The sequence below is a fragment of the Mobula hypostoma genome, chromosome 1, assembly GCF_963921235.1.
Source record: "Mobula hypostoma chromosome 1, sMobHyp1.1, whole genome shotgun sequence".
Taxonomy (NCBI): Eukaryota; Metazoa; Chordata; class Chondrichthyes; order Myliobatiformes; family Myliobatidae; genus Mobula; species Mobula hypostoma.
In genome coordinates, this window is record NC_086097.1 from 105,256,910 (window position 1) to 105,278,553 (window position 21,644).

The 21,644-nt window shown below is 44.8% G+C and overlaps 1 protein-coding gene across 3 annotated transcripts in view; it reads right to left on the reverse strand.

The window, feature by feature from the left end:
- Positions 1 to 21,644, reverse strand: part of znf106a (zinc finger protein 106a) — a 138,005-nt gene that overhangs the window by 91,323 nt on the left and 25,038 nt on the right. For 2 of the 3 annotated variants that reach the window (XM_063054475.1, XM_063054483.1), the window contains exons 3-4: positions 5,736 to 5,820; positions 3,248 to 3,309 (exon numbers count right to left, since the gene is read on the reverse strand). In XM_063054475.1, coding sequence (XP_062910545.1) covers positions 3,248 to 3,309; positions 5,736 to 5,789 — 116 coding nt within the window. In that variant the 5' untranslated portion in view covers positions 5,790 to 5,820. The remainder of the gene's footprint in view (positions 1 to 3,247; positions 3,310 to 5,735; positions 5,821 to 21,644) is intronic. The other variant, XM_063054487.1, reaches the window with a different exon arrangement.

Below are 21,644 nucleotides of genomic sequence, written 5' to 3' on the forward strand. Positions count from 1 at the left end.
CTAAACATATTGATGAAGGTACTTTATTACTTTATTGTCGCCAAACAATTGATACTAGAACGTACAATCATCGCAGCGATATTTGATTCTGCGCTTCCTGCTCCCTGGAGTACAAATCGATAGTAAATATTAAAAATTTAAATTAAAAATCCTAAATAGAAAATGGAAAGTAAGGTAGTGCAAAAAAACCAAGAGGCAGGTCCGGATATTTGGAGGGTACGGCCCAGATCAGGGTCAGGATACGTTCAGCAGTTTTATCAGAGTTGGAAAGAAGCTGTTCCCAAATCTGGCCGTACAAGTCTTCAAGCTCCTGAGCCTTCTCCCGGACGGAAGAGGGACGAAAAGTGTTTTGGCTGGGTGGGTCGTGTCCCTGATTATCCTGGCAGCACTGCTCCGACGGCGTGCGGTGTAAAGTGAGTCCAAGGACAGAAGATAGGTTTGTGTGATGTGCTGGGCTGTGTTCACGATCTTCTGCAGCTTCTTCTGGTCAGGACAACTTCCGTACCAGGTTGTGATGCACCCTAGAAGAATGCTTTCTACGGTGCATCTAAAAAAATTAGTGAGGCTATTAGGGGACAGGCCAAATTTCTTTAGCTTTCTCAGGAAGTAAAGGCGCTGGTGGGCCTTCTTGGCAGTGGACTCTGCTTGGTTGGACCAAGTCAGGTCATTTGTGATACTGACCCCGAGGAACTTAAAGCTTTTGACCTGTTCCACTTGCGCACCACCGATGTAAATGGGGTTGTGCAGTCCACTACTCCTTCTGACGTCAACAACCAATTCCTTCGTCTTGCTGACGTTGAGGGATAGGTTATTGTCTTCGCACCATGCCATCAGGTTCTTAATTTCCTCTCTGTACTCAAACTCATCATTACCTGAGATACTGTCTATAATTGTGGTGTCATCAGCAAACTTATATATTGAGTTTGATGGAAACTTGGTTACACAATCATGGGTGTACAGTGTGTACAGCAGGGGGCTGAGTACACAGCCTTGTGGGGCACCGGTGCTCAGAGTGATTGTAGAGGAGAGCTTGTCCCCTATTTTTACAGCCTGGGTCCATTCTGTGAGGAAGTTGAAGATCCAGCTGCAGATCTGAGTCCAGGTTCCGGAGCTTAGGAATCAAGTTTATTTGGAATGATTGTATTAAAGGCAGAGCTGTAGTCAATGAAAAGGACCCTTACATATGCACCTTTATTCTCCAGGTGTTCTAAGGAGGTAGAGCAGTAGATGTAGTGTACATGGATTTCAGCAAGGCATTTGATAAGGTACCCCATGCAAGGCTTATTGAGAAAATAAGGAGGCTTGGGATCCAAAGGGACATTGCTTTGTGGATCCAGAACTGGCCTGCCCACAGAAGGCAAAGAGTGGTTGTAGATGGGTCATATTCTGCATGGAGGTTGGTAACCAGTGGCGTGCTTCAGGGATCTGTTCTGGGACTCCTACTCTTCGTGATTTTTGTAAATGACCTGGATGAGGAAGTGGAGGGATGGGTTAGTAAATTTGCTGATGACATAAAGGTTGGGGGTGTTGTGAATAGTGTGGAGGGCTGTCAGAGGTTACAGCGGCACATTGATAGGATGCAAAACTGGGCTGAGAAGTGGCAGATGGAGTTCAACCCAGGTAAGTGTGAGGTGGCTCATTTTGGTAGGTCAAATATGATGGCAGAATATAGCATTAATAGTAAGGCTCTTGGCAGTGTGGAGGATCAGAGGGATCTTGGGTTCTGAGTCCATAAGACACTCAAAGCTGCTACTCAGGTCAACTCAGACCCCACTTGGAGTACTGTGCTCAATTCTGGTCGCTTCACTACAGGAAGGACGTGGAAACCATAGAAAAGGTGCAGAGGAGATTTACAAGGATGCTGCCTGGATTGGGGAGCATGCCTTATGAAAACAGGTTGAGTGTACTCAGCCTTTTCTCCTTGGAGCGACGGAGGATGAAAGGTGACCTGATAGAGGTATATAAGATGATGAGAGGCATTGATCGTGTGGATAGTCAGAGGCTTTTTCCCAGGGCTGAAATGGCTAGCATGAGAAGGCATAGTTTTAAGGTGCTTGGAAGAAGGTATAGAGGAGATATCAGGGGTAAGTTGTTGTTTTTTTTTACACAGAGAGTGGTGAGTATGTGGAATGGGCTGCCGGTAGCGGTGGTGGAGGCGGAAACAATAGGGTCTTTTAAGAGACTCCTGGATAGGTACATGGAGCTTAGAAAAGTAGAGGGCTATGGATAAGCCTAGGTAGTTCTAGGGTAAGGACATGTTCGACACAGCCTTTGTGGGCTGGAGGGCCTGTATTGTGCTGTAGGCTTTCTATGTTTTACAAGTGACAGGGTGGAAAGCAGTAAAGTCCAGGTAGCTGTGAGCGGATAAACTGTCTCCACAGATAGAGACAGAGAGATCGAGAAAGGAGAGGGAGGTGTCGAAAATGGACTAGGTAAATTTGAGGGCCGGGTGGAAGGGCAAAGTTGATGAAGTGGATACAGAAAGCAGCACTTATATAGTCATTGATGTAGTGTAGGAAAAGTTGGAGAGTGATACCAGTGTCGGCTTGGAACACAGACTGTTCCACTAGCAAGCAAAAAGGCATGCAATTGCCCATAGCTACACCTTAAGTTGGAGGAAGTTGGAGGAAGTGGGAGGAGTCGAAGGAAAAATTATTGTTTACTCTTTTCCATACATGCTGCCTGGCCTACTGAGGTCCTCCAGCATTTAGTGTGTGTTGCTTGGATTTCCAGCATCAGCAGATTTTCTTGAGGTAAACAAACAATCTGGTTACTTATGTTGATAAGCAGAGGCACAGAATACGACAGCAAGATGGTTGTAATGAAGCTTCATGGATCATGAGTTTGACCTCAGCTAAGACAACGGACCATTCTGGACATCGGTAAGATGCCAAAGCCTCAGGAAAGGGCCAGCGCTAACCACCAGGAAGCTGCCAGTAAGAGAAAAAAATGGAAATGTAAAAATTATAACAAAAATATACTAATTGAAACTGTCAAATGGAAGGCTTTCATGGAGTAGACAGAAGAAAACTATCCCACTGGTAAATGAGTAAATTAGCTGAGGACATCAGTGTAAAAGGGTGTAGAATGGGGGTATACAACCAGCATAGGCAGAGGGCCAAATGGCCTCCTTCTATGTTTGTATCATTATTCTGTGCTTACAGACAGAAATCCTCTGCTCAAGACACTTAGTTTTCCCCCACACAGTGTATTACAGAAGCAACAGTCTGCAACATTAAGTATTTACCTTCCTTTGAGATTCTCCAGTTCCCTGTGGTGCAGCATACTCCTCATGTGTTCACCCATCTCCTACAATAAACACACAAGGGCAATTGTTATATTTTTGCTTGTTTTTAATTATGGACAGAATCGCTTTTGGAAGAAGAAATGTTTATGGACAGGATAGGAACAAAAATCTGACCCTAATTGATTTGACATTGACTCCTGGTCAAGTAGTTAACATCTCAACTGGGAATCACTACATTTAGCTCAACTACAGCGAGGAAAAAAAGTAGCCTGTTCACTATCCTGTAACTATCTCTGGAATACTGTAGTTCTGATAACCCATGAAAAACACAAACTCTCCAGAAACTCCCATAAAAGCAACCCACAGCACTGGGAAAGCACCTTGACAGACCACGGCTGCTGAAGGATGCAGTTCACCACTCCGTTCTCAAGGCCAGTGAGCAATGGACTGTAAACACTAGCCTTTCCAGCAATATCCAGACCTTGGAAATGAGCGAGGTTGTTATTCAGCTGGCACGCAAATGCTATACTGACAGATAAAGAATGGAAACTCATCAATGCTAGGTCCAGCAATTCTACACTCAGAGATAAAGAACAGAACCTCACCAATGCTAGCTCTAGCAGTTTGGGAAAAGAGTGACAGGAGAAACTGTAAGATTGGAGTTCTCACGCTCAGGAAATAACCGGCCTTCTAGGTGTCATAATTTCAAATTGCTGAAGTGCACGTTAGAAAGTTCACAATTTTGGCACATCTGCTTTAAGACAATCCAACTGAAAGCAGTGGTTTCTGGCTGAAGGCTGAGGATTTCCAAATTTAAAGCCTGATACCACATCAGAAGGTAACTGAACACAACCTTATCTTAACAATTGTTAGTGTTTCCTGAGGTATGGTAAGGATTAGGGCCTGTATTTGGGATCAGGGCCTTAGATGGATTAGTCTGAGAGAAAGATTTTATTTCAATTTTAAGGTAAGTTTGTTGTTTATTAATTTAGGCTAGATCCTTGTTGTAATTATTTTGATGTCATTTGTCTCCTACACTTCACTGCATAATAGTCCCCTCACATAGCTTGAGAGGCCCAAGTACCTCTATTTTCTTCACATCACATACAACAAAAGACAGCTTTGTGGCCATTATGTAAATCAACTCCAATGCCTAAATGTGTTGGGAATCCAACTAATCCATGAGGTGGTTTGATGACTTCATCTAACTTGAATCTAGTGCTTCTGCTTTGTAGTTCAGCATTCAAGTCCTAATAAAGCACTCCAGCGTTGGTTATACATGTTGAGTTGAGTCATCTCTTTAGTTATTTATTGAAAACACATCATATTTTTTTCCTTTAGTATGCTATCCTTCATATTTGATCAGCATTAAACTCCATTTGCCACTGTCCCATTCACTTGGGTACTCAGAGACTTCTGTCACAACACGCTGGAGGAACTCAGCAGGTCGGGCAGCATCCGTGGAAACGATAAGTCGACGTTTCGGGCCGGAACCCTTCATCAGGACACACGATCCCAGCATCTGCAGATTATTTTGTGTTCAGAGACTTCTGTGCTGCATCTTCGTTCCATGCATCTCCAAGTTGTGCACATTTCACAAACGTGAAAATACAAACTTACATCACCAAACTATACAAAAGTCAGAATTACTTTTCACACTTGCAAGCACACCCCCCACCACAAAAAGGCACCCCAATTTGGCTGGACTTCTTCCTCAATCACTATGAACAATTAAATTAGGGCCCTGGGGGTGGGGAGCACTGCAGAACAGAGGGACAGAGTTCCCTAAAAGTGGCATCACAAATAGACAGGATGGTGAAGAAAGTTTTTGGTACCCGACCCTTCATTAGAAATGACACGGTATAGAAGCTGGGATGTTACGCCGCAGATGTACAAGATGTTGGTTAGGCCACTCTTGGAATATTGCATTCAGTTTTGCTCACCCTACTACAAGTAAAAATGCAATTAAGCTGGAAGATTTGCAAGGATGTTGCTGTGAACATCCTGGAACCTTTCTGGAGCAGAGAAAAATGAAGGGCGGCCTTGTAGATGTGTATAAATCATGAGGGTTATAAATAGGGTGAACGTGCACAGTCTTGTTCCAGGTTCAGGAATCAAGAACTCTTGGACATCAGTTTAAGGTGAGAGGGGAGATTAACAGAAACCTGAAGGGCAACATTTTCATCCAGAGCATGGTCAGTACGCACATGGAATGAGCTGCCAGAGAAAGTGATTGAGGCAGGTAAAAGTCTCTGAAACAAGTACATGGATAGGAACAATTCAGGGATATGGGCTAAAGGAAGGCATATGGGATCAACTCAAACAGAAATCATGGTCAGCATGGACCTGTTGGGCCTTAGGGCCTATTTCCGTGACTTTTAATCACCAGATATAACTTTTTTATCCACAGAAAAAATATCCCAGAGCTGGATGGAAACAATAATAGATCTTTAGAAAGAGAGTTGTGAAGAGACTGTTTGAAAATTACCCTTTTGGAACTGTAAATGATGTTACACAAAATGCATTTCCTCTCTCTTCCCATGATGGAGGACTGAACAGCTGTTCATCTACACCTAGGAATGAAAAAACAAACTGTGAAGTTGCAGGTTAAGAGCCTTGCATGAACAATGTGACCTGCACCAACTCAAATTCTTTTTTAAAACAGGATCCACCAAAATTTTCATTCATATGCCTTAATAAAGTTGATTAAATGATTTAATCAGAGAAAAACATAAAAACCTCTAGAACACATTAAGAGATCTGCAAATTAATAATCCTCTATAAATACTGTTCTCACTTCCTTTTCCCTTGAGAAATAATATTTACTTGGCATCCTCTGTCAATTCTCTGATCATTTTCAACATCCTCTCAAAACCAGGCTTCAATTTCAATCCCACAAAACTTTCTGGAGAAAATCAAATCCAGAATCAATGTTGATATCACTAGCATACATTATGAAATTTGTGGCTGTGCAGCATCAGTAAACTGCAATGCATAATGATTAAAAAAACTATAAACGGCAATTTAAAAAATACATGAGCATAAAACAAGAGCAAAAATAAATGTATGTGGTTTCACTATCCATTTAGAAATATGATAGCAGAGAGGAAGAGCTGGTCCTAAAATGTTGAGTGTGTGCCTTCAGTCTCCTCATTGGAGATGAGAGCATGTCCCAGGTGATGGATGCCACCTTTCTGAGGCATCATATTTTGAAGATGGGGAGACTGGTGCCCACGATGGAGCTGACTGAGTTTATAACATTCTGCAGTATTCTCCGACCCTGTGCAGTGGCCCCTCCATACCAGAGGGTGATGCAATCAGCTAGTATGCTCTTCACCCTACACCTGTAAAAATTTGCAAGTGGTGACATATCATGTCTCCTCAAACTCTTAATGAGATACAGCCACTGCCATTTCCTTCTTTGTAACTTCATCGATATGTTGGGCCCAGGATGGATCTTCAAAGATATTGACACCCAGGAACTTGAAACTGCTCAGCCTTTCCACTGCTGATCCCGCGATGAGGACCAGTGTGTGTTCCTGCAACCTCTCCCTTTTCAACTCCACAATCTTGATCTTACTGATGCTGAGTGCAAGGGTTGTTGTGACACCACTCAATCAGCTGATCTATCTCACTACTGTATCTCATCACCATCTGAAATTCTGCCAACAGTAGTTGTGTTATCAGCTAATTTATAAATGACTTTTGAAATGACGTCAGTGAACAACAATTCCTCGGGTGACTTTTTCCAGACAGCAAATCTCTTTAATTATTTCACTTTCTCTACGTCTCCTGCTTGTTCTTTTTGTTTTCACAGTGTTACGGAAACTGTTGAAGCCTGTGATGTGCAGTTTGGAATTAGATTGAATGATTAGTGCTCTGCTGAGTCCGGAGAACTGCCTCATGGAGAAGACCAGAGACAGGGATCTAAAGAAGACACATTAGATCAGAGACAGAGCATGGAGTCATGAATGACTCCATTTAAAAGCACCAAAGAAGATTCACCATTGAGGTTAATATACAGGTCCACGGGGTCGGTAGCCGGGTCAGAGGCATTTGCGTTCGGTCCCAGCCTGACCACTAATCTTCACACGACTAAGTTCGTGCGGCCATTCTCTTTAAAAGTTGACGGAAGGATATTTTCGATATTCTGAGATTTACGTGATTATTAGACTGTATTTTATATTGGGCTTCTTCAGTTTTCATTGTTTTCTTTCTTTTTGCTGATTGGCAGTGGAGAATATGTTGGGGATTTGGAGTCTGATGTTTGTTGGTGTTTTTCTGTGTGGGTGAACATGTTGTGTTTTGTGAGAGGAAGGTTGGGGGTTTGGAGTCTGATGTTGATGTTTGTTGGTGTTTTTCTGTGTTGGTGAGTCTGTTTTGTTTTGTGTGAGCGAGGGGTTGGAGATTTGGGGTCTGATGTTTGTGGGTGTTTTTCTGTATGGGTGAAATCTATTATGTTTTGTGAAAGAAGGGTTGGGGGTTTGGGGTCTGATGAGGGTGTTTGTTAGTGTTTTTCTGTGTGGATGAATCTGTTCCGTTTTGTGAGAGAGGGGTTGGGGTTTGGGGTTTGATGTTGGTGTTTGATGGTGTTTATATGTGCTGGTGAACCTGTTATGTTTTGTGAGAGAGGGAATGGGGTTTGGGGTCTAATGAGGGTGTTTGTTAGTGTTTTTCTGTGTTGTTGTGTCTGTTATGCTTTCTGAGAGTACGGTTGGGGGTTTGGGGTCTGATGTTTGCTGGTGTTTGACGGTGTTTTTCTGTGTGGGTGAGTCTGGTATGTTTTGTGAGAGAGGGGTTGGGGGTTTGGGGTATGATGTTGGTGTTTGCCGGTGTTTTTCTGTGTGGATGAATCTGTTATGTTTTGTGAGAGAGGGGTTGGGGGTTTTGGGTCTGATGTTGGTGTTCAATATGCAAGGAGATTGGGAAAATCAGGTTTGTGTCGGATCTCAAGAGAGGGAATTAGTTGAATACCTACGAGACTGGTTTTTAGAGCAGCTTGTGCTTGAGCCAACTCGAGGGAAGGCTACCTTAGATTGGGTGTTCTGTAATAACCCAGATCTTATTAGGGATGTGTTGGGCACATGGCCAAGTGGTTAAGGTGTTCGTCTAGTTATCTCAAGGTCGCTAGTTCAAGCCTCAACTGTGGCAGTGTGTTTGTGCCCTTGAGCAAGGCACTTAATCACACATTGCTCTAGTCTGTGCGAGGAGTGGCGCCCCACATAGACTTCCAATCTGCGCCTTGTAAGGCATGAGAATGCCCGACGCAGACCTCTCATGGTCTGAGTCGACGTTCCCTCCCTTATTAAGGAGCTTAAAGTAAAGGAATCCTTAGGAGACAGTGATCAGAATATGACTGAAATCATACAGCAATTTGAGAGGGAGAAGCACAAATCACATGGATCAGTGTCGCAATGTTATAAAGGGAATTACAGAGACATGAGAGAGGAGCTTCCCAGCTGGATTGTAGGGGATACTGGCGGGGCTGATCACACAATAAAGGGGGCTGAAGGTTCTGGGAATAGTTCACAAGGTTCAGGATAGATATGTCCCACAGGAGAAGTTCTCAAATGGCAGGGCTAGGCAACCATGGCTGACAAGGGAAGGTAAGGATTGCAAAAAAGCCAAGGAAAGGGCATATAAGGTAGCAAAAATAAATGGGAATTTGGATGATTGGAAAATTTTTAAGATCCAACAAAAGGCAACTAAAAAAGCTATAAGAAGGGAAAAGATGAAATATGAGGGCAAACTCGCCAACAATATAAAGCAGGATACTAGAAGTTGTTTCAGTTATATAAGGAACTAGACAACGGGGTGACCCATTAGGGCATCCTTTGAGAGAAGGGTAGTGCAGTCTGATGTGACCAGAATGAACATTAAATTTTCCTGAATGCTATTGGTATTGCTTTGCTTTGGAAACTGAAGTAGAAAACCTCAGTTTGTTAAAGAAGAACAATGCATAGCAAAGCAAATATAGCTCCTCCTCATTTAACGAAGGACACTTTTGATGGCATCATTTCTAGTTTATCTGCCACCCTTGTGCCTCTCATTGTCATTCTGCAGATGCGCAGACCTTTCATCCCCCGTCTCTTCATCAGTTTCTTTGTCGCTGATCCTGGAGACGTGCATTTCTCAGCTCCTTTGTCTCTTCCTCTCTCCTCCTTCTGTGCCTGTTATTGTCATTCTGGAGACGTGCAGCCTTTTCATCCCCTGTCTCTTCAGCTCTTCTGCTGTTTGTTGTTTGTCTCTGATCCTGGAGACGTGCATGCCCCTCCTCCTCTGTCTTTTCTTCTCTCATCTTTTTTTGTCCTGACTCTTTGATCCTGGAGTCGTGCGGCCCTAGCCTCATCCGATTCTTGTTCTCTCCCTCTCCTTGCCGCTTCCCGACGACATTTGGCATCACCTCTTGATCATAATGTCCCCCTTCCCTTTCCACACGGCATGATTAGGCTGACCATTTTTTTTTACCCTAATGCTGGATAGAAGATATGAAGCACTAACACCAAAGGACGCTGATTATTCTTGATGATGTGGTTGGTGCTCTCCGAAATGGACGTGATATAGTCACCGCTGTCCTTTGACTGCAGCAAAGGGTTGATGGGTGTCTCGAAGTACGTCATTACAATAAGATTTAATTATCTCTTATTGATGGGTGGCAGTTAGATCTGTCCCAATCCTGCACATGCTGATGGTGATTAGTAGTATGTGACCCCTCGAAATAGAGCTGCCCTGCCCTTTTGCTCTGGTAGGTGTTGCCGCTGAGGCTGGCCGTGTGCATGCTCCAGGCTGTCATGTCCCGATTTCCATGATGGCCGATTGGGTCACGGGTGACAATAGACAATAAGTGCAGGAGTAGGCCATTTGGCCCTTTAAGTCAGCACCGCCATTCACTTTGATCATGGCTGATCATCCACAATCAGTACCCGTTCCTGCCTTCTCCCCATATCCCTTGACTCCGCTATCATTAAGAGCTCTATCTAACTCTTTCTTGAAAGCATCCAGAGAATTGGCTTCCACTACCTTCTGAGGCAGAGCATTCCAGAGATCCGCAACTCTCAGGTGAAAAAGTTTTTCCTCAACTCCGTTCTAAATGGCCTACCGCTTATTCTCAAATTGTGGCCTCTGGTTCTGGACTCCCCCAACATCGGGAACATGTTTCCTGCTTCTAGCGTGTCCAATCCCTTAATAATCTTATATGTTTCAATCAGATTCCCTCTCATCCTTCGAAATTCCAGTGTATACAAGCCCAGTCGCTCTAATCTTTCAACATATGACAGTCGCGCCATCCCAGGAATTAACCTCGTGAACCTCCGCTGTACTCCCTCAATAGCAAGAATGTCCTTCCTCAAATTTGGAGACCAAAACTGTATGCAATACTCCAGGTGTGGTCTCACCGGGGCCCTGTACAACTGCAGAAGGACCTCTTTGCTCGTATACTCAACTCCCCTTGTTATGAAGGCCAACATGTCATTAGTTTTCTTCACTGCCTGCTTAGTTTCAGTAACTGATGAACAAGGACACCAAGATCTTGTTGTACTTCCCCTTTTCCTAACTTGACACCATTCAAATAGTAATCTGCCTTCCTGTTCTTGCCACCAAAGCGGATAACCTCACATTTATCCACATTAAACTGTATCTGTCCACTCACCCAACCTGTCCAAGTCATCCTGCATTATCTCAACATCCTCCACACATTTCACACTGCCACCCAGCTTTGTGTCATCTGCAAATTTACTAATGTTACTTTAATGTATATCGTAAATAGCTGCGGTCCCAGCCCGAGCCCTGCGGTACCCCACTAGTCACCACCTGCCATTCTGAAAGGGACCCGTTAACCCCTACTCTGTTTCCTGTCTGCCAACCAATTTACAATCAACGTCAGTACCCTACCCCCAATACCATGTGCTCTAATTTTGCCCACTAATCTCCTATGTGGGACCTTATCAAAGGCTTTCTGAAAGTTCAGGTACACTACATCCACTGGCTCTCCCTTGTCCATTTTTATAGTTACATCCTCAAAAAATTCCAGAAGGTTAGTCAAGCATGATTTCCCCTTCGTAAATCCATGCTGACTCGGACCAATCCTGTTACTGCTTTCCAAATGTGCCACTATTTCATCCTTTATAATTGACTCCAGCATCTTCCCCATCACTGATGTCAGGCTAACCAGTCTATAATTCCCTGTCTTCTCCCTCCCTCGCTTCTTAAAAAGTGGGATAACATTATCTACCCTCCAGTCCTCAGGAACTGATCCTGAATCATTGGAAAATAATTACCAATGCGTCCACGATTTCTAGAACCACCTCCTTAAGTACTCTGGGGCTATCAGGCCCTGGGGATTTATCAGCCTTCAGTCCCATCAGTCTATCCAACACCATTTTCTGCCTAATGTGAATCTCTTTCAGTTCCTCCGTTGCCCTAGTTCCTCCAGCCACTATTACACCTGGGAGATTGTTTGTATCTTCCCTAGTGAAGACAGATCTAAAGTACCTGTTCAACTTGTCCGCCATTTCCTTGTTCCCCATAATAAATTCACCCGTTTCTGTCTTCAAGGGCCCAACTTTGGTCTTAACTAATTTTTTCCTCTTCACCTACCTAAAGAAGATTTTACTATCCTCCTTTATATTCTTGGCTAGCTTGCCTTCGTATCTCATCTTTTCTCCCCGTACTGCCTTTTTAGTTATCCTCTGTTGCTCTTTAAAAGTTTCCCAATGCTCTGGCTTTCTGCTCATCTCTACTATGTTATACTTCTTCGCTTTTATTTTTATACTATCCTTGAGTTCCCTTGTCAGCCACAGTTGCCCCTTACTCCCCTTAGAATCTTTCTTCCTCTTTGGAATGAACTGATCCTGCACCTGCTGTATTATTCCCAGAAATACCTGCCATTGTTGTTCCACTGTCATCCCTGCTAGGGTATCTTTCCAGTCAACTTTGGCCAGCTCCTCCCTCATGGCTCCATAGTCCCCCTTGTTCAACTGCAATAATGACAATTCCGATTTTCCCTTCTCCCTCTCAAATTGTAGATTAGAACTTTTCATATTATGGTCACTACCTCCTAATGGCTCCTTTACCTCGAGTTCCCTTACCAAATTCAATTCATTACACAACACTAAATCCAGAATTGCCTTCTCGCTAGTAGGTTCCAGTACAAGCTGCTCTAAGAATCCATCTCGGAGGCACTCCACAAACTCCCTTTCTTGGGGTCCAATACCAACCTGATTCTTCCAATCTACCTGCATGTTAAAATCCCCCATAACAACCGTAGCATTACCTTTGCAACATGCCAATTTTAACTCTTGATTCAACTTGCACCCTATATCCAGGCTACTGTTTGGGGGCCTGTAGATAACTCCCATTAGGGTCTTTTTGCCCTTACAATTTCTCAGTTCTATCCATACTGACTCTACATCTCCTGATTCTATATTGCTCCTCCCAAGGGACTGAATTTCATTCCTCACCAACAGAGCCACCCCACCCCCTCTGCCCACCTATCTGTCCTTTCGATAGGACGTATACCCTTGAATATTCATTTCCCAGCCCTGGTCCTCTTGCAGCCATGTCTCTGTTATTCCTACAGTATCGTACTTGCCAATTTCCAACTGAGCCTCAAGCTCATCCACTTCATTTCTTATACTTCATGCATTCATATATAATACTTTTAATCTATTTAAAGTAATATTTTTACTCCCCTCACCTTTCACATTGATTCCTATTGCACTTGCCCATACTCTCCGATCCCTTCCTGAGCTTTCTGCCCCGTTAATTCTGTTGTCTTTATTAACTTTTCTTATTCTCTCATTCCCTTTAACTCCATCCTTATATTCCCCCCCCCCCCAACTGTTTAGTTTAAACACACCCGTGTAGCAGTGGCAAACCTGCCTGCCAGAATGCCGGTCCCCCGTCTGTTAAGGTGCAACCCGTCCCCTCTGTACAATTCATCCTTACCCCAAAACAGATCCCAGTGGTCCAAGAATCTAAATCCCTGCCTCACGCACCAGCTCCTCGGCCACACATTCAGATCCCCTATCTCCCTGTTCCTGCCCTCACCAGCATGAGAAACTGGAAGCAAACCGGAGATAACCACCCTGGAGGTCCTGCTTTCCAGCCTTCTTCCGAGTTCTCTGAAGTCACGCTGCAGAATTTCTTTCCTCCTCTTCCCAATGTCATTTGTGCCAACATGCACTACCACTTCTGGCTGTTCACCTTCACCCTTGAGGATGTCCTGCAATCAGTCCGTGACGTCCTTGATCCTGGCACCAGGGAGGCAACACACCATCCTTAAATCCCGCCTGTTGCCGCAGAAACCCCTTTCTGTACCTCTCACTACGGAGTCCCCTACTACCACGGCTCTGCCTTACGTCTGCCTCCTTGGCTTTGCTTCAGCGCCAATTTTTGACTCGCAGACTTGTCCGCCTCTCAGACTGGCAGTGTCTTCTGTCCCAACAGCTTCCAAGAGGGTGAACCTGTTTTCAAGAAGTCTCCTGTACTCCAAGCATCCATCCCTTCCTCATCGTCGCCCCCCTTCTCTCTTCCGGTGTCTTCGGTGTAACGATCTCGCTGTAGGTCCTGTCCAGAAAACTCTCATTTTCCTAGATGAACCTGAGGTTATCCAGTTGCTTCTCCAGTGCCCCGATACGGTCCTTCAGGAGCTGAACCTGGACATACTTTTCACAGTTGTAGCAGCCAGAGGCACCATCTGTGTCCCTGACCTCCCATATCATGCATCACACTGAATCAGTTTACCTGTCATTTCTTCACCACCTCTCACCCTCTCCAAATGTGGCATAGTCTCCTTCCTCAACCTCCTTGCCGAAGACTCTTGAGCAAAAATTGAAAGGCGGGTGAAAGCCAACTCGTTGAGTTTTGGTGAATGAGCAATTTTATACGAATATATAACCCTGAACTTTACCTGCATTCTGTAAGTCAGCGCATTTTAATTTGATTTAGCCAAAAAAAATGCCGCTGTAATGCACCGTTTGCGCTAATTGGAGGTCACAAACAGACAGAGCATGAGAGTTTTAGTAGTATATAGATAAAAGGGAAGGGAGAGTTGATATTGAACGACTGGAAAAGGATGCTGGTGACGTAGTAATGGGAGACAAAGAAATGGCAGATGAACTTAGTAAGTACTTTTGCATCAGTATTCACTGTGCAAGACACCAGCAGTGTGCCAGAGGTCCGTGCGTGTCAGGGAGCAGGAGTGAGTGCCATTGCTATTACAAATAAAAAGTGCCAGGCAAACTCAAAGGTCTTAGGGTGGATAAGTCACCTGGACCAGATAGACTACATCCCAGTCCTGAGAGAGGTTGCTGAAAAGATAATGGATGTATTGGTCATGATATTTCAAGAATCCCTTGATTCTAGCATGGGAAAAATTGAAAATGGCAGCATTCTTTAAGAAGGGAGGAAGGTAAAAGACAGACTATAGGCCAGTTAGCTTAATCTCAGGTGGTTCGGAAAGTGTTGGTGTTTATCATTAAGGATGAGGTTTCAGGGTACTTGGAGACTAATGATAAAATAAGTCAAAGTCAGCATGGTTTCCGTGTAGGAAAACACTGCCTGACAAATCCGTTACAATTCTTTGAGGAAGTAATCAGCAGGGGGGAGAAAGGAGAGGAGGTGGATGTCATTTACTTACATTTTCAGAAGGCATTTGATAAGGTGCCACACACGAGGCTGCTTAACAAGATAATATCCTATGGCATTACAGGAAATATACTGGCATGGATAGAGGAATAGCTGACAGGCAGGAGGCAGCAAGTGGGAATAAAGGGGGCCTTTTCTGGTTGGCTGCCGGTAACTAGTGGTGTTCCTCAGGGGTCAGTATTGGGACCGCTACTTTTCACATTGTTTGTCAGTGATTCGGATAATGGAATTGATGACTTTGTGGCAAAGTTTGCCAAAGATAGGTGGAGGGGTAGGTAGTCATAGTCATACTTTATTGATCCCAGGGAAATTGGTTTTTGTTACAGTTGCACCATAAATAATAAATAGTAATTGAACCATAAGTAGTTAAATAGTAATATGTAAATTATGCCAGCAAATTATGAAGTAAGTCCAGGACCAGCCTATTGGCTCAGGGTGTCTGACCCTCCAAGGGAGGAGTTGTAAAGTTTGATGGCCACAGGCAGAAATGACTTCCTATGACGCTCTGTGCTGCATCTTGGTGGAATGAGTCTCTGGTGAATGTACACCTGTGCCCAACCAGTACATTATGTAGTGGATGGGAGACATTGTCCAAGATGGAATGCAACTTAGACAGCATCCTCTTTTCAGACACCACCATCAGAGAGTCCAGTTCCATCCCCACAACATCACTGGCCTTACGAATGAGTTTGTTGATTCTGTTGGTGTCTGCTACCCTCAGCCTGCAGCCCCAGCACACAACCAGCAAACATGATAGCACTGGCCACGACAGACTCATAGAACATCCTCAGCATCGTCCGACAGATGTTAAAGGACCTCAGTCTCCTCAGGAAATAGAGACAGCTCTGACCCTTCTTGTAGACAGCCTCAGTGTTCTTTGACCAGTCCAGTTTGTACTCAGTCCAGTCCAGTACTGAGGAAGCAATGTGATTGCAGCAGGAATGCAGTGTTGGGAAATGTATGATAATGCATTTTGGTAAAAGAGACAATAGTGCAGACTATTATCTAAATGGGGAGAAAATTCAAACATCAGATGTGCAGTTGGTCATGCGAGACTCCCAGAAGGTAAATTTACAGGTTGAGTCTGTGGTAAAGAAGGCAAATGCAATGCTGCCACTTATATCAAGGGAATAGAATATAAACTCTAGGAGATAATGCTGAGGCTTTATAGGACACTAGTCATGCCACAATTGGAGTATTGTCAACTGTTTTGGGCCCCTTCCCTCAGAAAAGATGTATTGTCATTGGAGAGAGTCCAGAGGAGGTTGACGAGGATGATTCTGGGAATGAAGGGGTTAACGTACAAGGAGTATTTGGCAGCTTTGGACTGGAACTCACTGGAATTTAGAAGAATGCGGGGGTGGGATTGCATTGAAACCTAATGAATGTTGAAAGGACTTGCTTACAGGAATGTGGTGGAGGTATCCAGAACTAGAGACCATAGCCGAAAAATTATGTGGCGACTCTTTAGAACAGATGTAAGGACAATTTTTTTTAGCCAAAGAACGGTGAATCTGTGGTTGAGGCCAAATCCGCAGGTATATTAAAAGCGAAAGTTGGTAGATTCCTGATTGGTCGGAGCATCAAGGGATATGGTTGATAGACAGGTATATGAGGTTGAATGGGATTCATGATAAATGGCAGAGCGAACTTGATAGGCTGAATACCCTATTTCGACTCCTATGTCTTATGTCTTGATACTTCCCCCTTCCATCTTTCTATGGTCTTCTGCCCTCTCCTATCAGATTCCCCTTTCTCTAGCCTTTTATCTCTTTCACCAATCAACTGCGAGAGTGGGCCAGTGAAAGAGTGGAGCTTTGAGGCTTTGACGAGAAGAGGCGGAGGACAAGCTAGCTCACAGTTAGTTTTTACAATGTCTCCTGACATGGTGATGTGCCTCTCATGTGAGATGTGGCAGTCTTGGGGGAACGCCCCTATCCTGCAGAGTTACATCTGCCAGAAGTGCATGCGGCTGGGCGATCTGGAAGACCGTGTAAGGAATCTGGAGCAGCAGCTGGATGACCTTCGACTCATAAGGGAGAATGAGGCAGTCATAGATGAGAGCTACAGGGAGGTAGTCACACCAAGGCTGCTGGAAGCAGGTCGTTGGGTGACATCAGACAGGTAGTGCAGAGCACCCCTGTAGCCATTCCCCTGAATAATAAGTTTACCGTCCTGGATACTGTCGGCGGGGACGACCGACCAGGTGTGAGCCATGGTGGCAGGGCTTCCGGCACTGAGTCTGACCCTGTGGTGCAGAAGGGTGGGTTGGAGAAGAGGAGAGTTGTCGTCATTGGAGACTCTATAGTTAGGGGAGCAGACAGGAGATTTTGTGGACCTGAGAAGGACACCCGCATGGTTTGTTGCCTCCCGGGTGCCAGGGTCCGGGATGTCTCTGACCGGGTGCACGACATCCTGGTACGAGAGGGAAAGCAACCAGAAGTCGTGAGGCATGTTGTCACCAACGACGTAGGCAGGAAGAGGGATGAGGTCCTGAAATGTGAGTTTTGGGAATTAGGCAGAAGGCTGAAGAACAGGACCTCAAGGGTAACGTTCTCAGGATTGCTGCCAGTGCTATGTGACAGAGATGGTAAGAATTGCAGTTGAATGCATGGCTGAGGAGTTGGTGCAGGGAGCAGGGTTTTAGATTTTCAGATCATTGGGATTTCTTCTGGGGAAGGTGGGACCTGTACAGATTGGATGGGTTGCACCTGCACTCCAGGGGGAGCAATATCCTTGCAGGTAGGTTTGCTAGCATGGTTCGGGAGGGTTTAAACTAATTTGCGAGGGGGATGGGACCCAGAGCGATAGAGCAGTGAAAGAAGCACATGGAGTAAAGCCAGATCTAACATACAGAGAGGCTTTGAGGAAAGAGAAGCAGAATAAACGGTGTAAAGACAGTAAGGTAGAAGGGCTGAAATGTGTGTACCTTAATGCGAGAAGCATCAGGAACAAAGGTGATGAACTGAGAGCTTGGATACATACATGGAATTATGATGTAGTGGCCATTCCAGAGACTTGGCTGGCACCAGGGCAGGAATGGATTCTCAATATTCCTGGATTTTAGTGCTTTAAAAGGGATAGAGAGGGTGGAAAAAGGGGAGGAGGGCTGGCATTACTGGTCAGGGATACTATTACAGCTACAGAAAGGGTGGGTAATGTAGCAGGATCCTCTTTTGAGTCAATATGGGTGGAAGTCAGGAACAGGAAGGGAGCAGTTACTCTATTAGGGTATTCTATAGGACCCCTGGTAGCAGCAGAGATACAGAGGAGCAGATTGGGAGGCAGATTTTGGAAAGGTGCAAAAATAACAGGGTTGTTATCATGGGTGACTTTAACTTCCCTAATATTGATTGGCACCTGATTAGTTCCAAGGGTTTAGATGGGGCAGAATTTGTTAAGTGTGTCCAGGATGGATTTCTGTCACAGTATGTGGACAGGCCGACCAGAGGGAATGCCATACTAGATCTAGTACTAGGTAATGAACCGGGTCAGGTCACAGATCTCTCAGTGGGTGAGCATCTGGGAGACAGTGACCACCGCTCCCTGGCCTTTATAATTATCATGGAAAAGGATAGAATCAAAGAGGACATGAAAATTTTTAATTGGGGAAAGGCAAATTATGAGGCTATAAGGCTAGAACTTACGGGTGTGAATTGGGATGATGTTTTTGCAGGGAAATGTACTATGGACATGTGGTCGATGTTTAGAGATCTCTTGCGGTATGGTATGTAAGGGATAAATTTGTCCCGGTGAGGAAGATAAAGAATGGTAGGGTGAAGGAACCATGGGTGACAAGTGAGGTGGAAAATCTAGTCAGGAGGAAGACGGCAGCATACATGAGGTTTAGGAAGTAAGGATCAGATGGGTCTATTGAGGAATATAGGGAAGCAAGAAAGGAGCTTAAGAAGGGGGCATGAGAAGGCCTTGGCGAGTAGGGTAAAGGAAAACCCCAAAGCATTCTTCAATTATGTGAAGAACAAAAGGATGACAGGAGTGAAGGTAGGACCGATTAGAGATAAAGGTGGGAAGATGTGCCTGGAGGCTGTGCAAGTGAGCGAGGTCCTCAATGAATACTTCTCTTCGGTATTCACCAATGAGAGGGAACTTGATGATGGTGAAGACAATATGAGTGAGGTTGATGTTCTGGAGCATGCTGATATTAAGGGAGAGGAGGTGTTGGAGTTGTTAAAATACATTAGGACAGATAAGTCCCCAGGGCCTGACGGAATATTCCCCAGGCTGCTCCACGAGGCGAGAGAAGAGATTGCTGAGCCTCTGGCTAGAATCTTTATGTCCTCGTTGTCCACAGGAATGGTACCGGAGGATTGGAGGGAGGCGAATGTTTTGTTCCCTTGTTCAAAAAAGGTAGTAGGGATAGTCCGGGTAATTATAGATCAGTGAGCCTTACGTCTGTGGTGGGAAAGCTGTTGGAAAAGATTCTTAGAGATAGGATCTATAGGCATTTAGAGAATCATGGTCTGATCAGGGACAGTCAGCATGGCTTTGTGAAGGGCAGATCGTGTCTAACAAGCCTGATGGAGTTCTTTGAGGAGGTGACCAGGCATATAGATGAGGATAGTGCAGCAGATGTGATCTATATGGATTTTAGTAAGGCATTTGACAAGGTTCCACACGGTAGGCTTATTCAGAAAGTTAGAAGGCATGGGATCCAGGGAAGTTTGGCCAGGTGGATTCAGAATTGGCTTGCCTGCAGAAGGCAGAGGGTGGTGGTGGAGGGAGTACATTCAGATTGGAGGTTTGTGACTGGTGGTGTCCCACAAGGATCTGTTCTGGGACATCTACCTTTCGTGATTTTTATTAACAACCTGGATGTTGGGGTAGAAAGGTGGGTTGGCAAGTTTGCAGACGACACAGAGGTTGGTGGTGTTGTAGATAGTGTAGAGGATTGTCAAAGTTTGCAGAGAGACATTGATAGGATGCAGAAGTGGGCTGAGAAGTGGCAGATGGAGTTCAACCCGGAGAAGTGTGAGGTGGTACACTTTGTGAGGACAAACTCCAAGGCAGAGTACAAAGTAAATGGCAGGCTACTTGGTAGTGTGGAGGAGCAGAGGGATCTCGGGGTACACGTCCACAGATCCCTGAAAGTTGCCTCACAGGTGGATAGGGTAGTTAAGAAAGCTTATGGGGTGTTAGCTTTCATAAGTTGAGGGATAGAGTTTAAGAGTTGCGATGTAATGATGCAGCTCTATAAAACTCTGGTTAGGCCACACTTGGAGTATTGTGTCCAGTTCTGGTCATCTCACTATAGGAAGGATGTGGAAGCATTGGAAAAGGTACAGAGGAGATTTACCAGGATGCTGTCTGGTTTAGAAAGTATGCATTATGATCAGAGATTAAGGGAGCTAGGGCTTTACTCTTTGGAGAGGAGGATGATGAGAGGAGACATGAAGAGGTGTACAAGATAATAAGAGGAATAGATAGAGTGGATAGCCAGCACCTCTTCCCCAGGGCACCACTGATCAATAGAAGAGGACATGGCTTTAAGGTAAGGGGTGGGAAGTTCAAGGGGGATATTAGAGGAAGATTTTTTACTCAGAGAGTGGTTGGTGCGTGGAATGCACTGCCTGAGTCAGTGGTGGAGGCAGATACACTAGTGAAGTTTAAGAGACTACTAGACAGGTATATGGAGGAATCTAAGGTGGGGGCTTACATGGGAGGCAGGGTTTGAGGGTCGGCACAACATTATGGGCCGAAGGGCCTGTACTGTGCTGTACTATTCTATGTTCTATGTTACTTCCCAGACCTTCACTACACCCCCTTACCTGGTTTCACCTATCTCCTGCCATCTTGAACTTTTTAATCCACTTCCCCGTAATTTCTTATTCTGATTCTGCTCCTTCCTTTCCAGTCGGATGAAGGACCTCAACCTGAAACATCAACTGCTTACATAGATGCAGGTTTCCTCCAGCGTTTTGTGTGTGATGCTTTGGATTTCGGCATCTGCAGATTTTTTACATCTATGCAAATCTCTGCAGCACCTGGGGACCCTGTGATCTCTGTCTCAGAGGCCACCGTCTTTCAAGAGGGTGAACCCTCGCAAGGCCCGGATGGTGTACCTGGTCGGGCAATGAAATCCTGTGCCAATCAACTGGCAGGAGTGTTGCAGGATATCTTCAATCTCTCACTGCTGCAGTCAGAGGTGGGACATCTGCTTCAAAAAGGTGCCCAACAGCAGGGTGTGCTTCCTCAAAGACAACTGGCAGGAGTGTTGCAGGATATCTTCAATCTTTGACTGCTGCAGTCAGAGGTGGAACATCTGCTTCAAAAAGGTGCCCAACAGCAGGGTGTGCTTCCTCAAAGACAACTGGACAGTTGCACTCACATCTACTGAATGAAGTGCTTTGAGAGGTTGGTCACAGCCAGAATCAACTCCTAATGTTCTGGAGCTGCTGCAATTCGCCTGTCACCACAATAAGTCTACAGTGGATGCAATCTCACCGGCTCTGTACTTGGCCTTGGATCATCTGGACAATAGCAATACCTCAGGCTGCTGTTTATTGACTGCAGCTCAACATCTAACACCATCATACTTCAGTTCTAATCAACAAGCTCCAAAACTTGGGTCTCTATACATTTCTTGACTTCCTCACCTGAGACTACAGTCAGTGTAGATCAGAAATAACTCCGAAAGTACTCTAAATCTACATCCTAACAATATCTTCCCAACCACTGAGGTCAGACTAAATGGCCTATGATTTATTTTCACAAACAAGAGAAAATCTGCAGA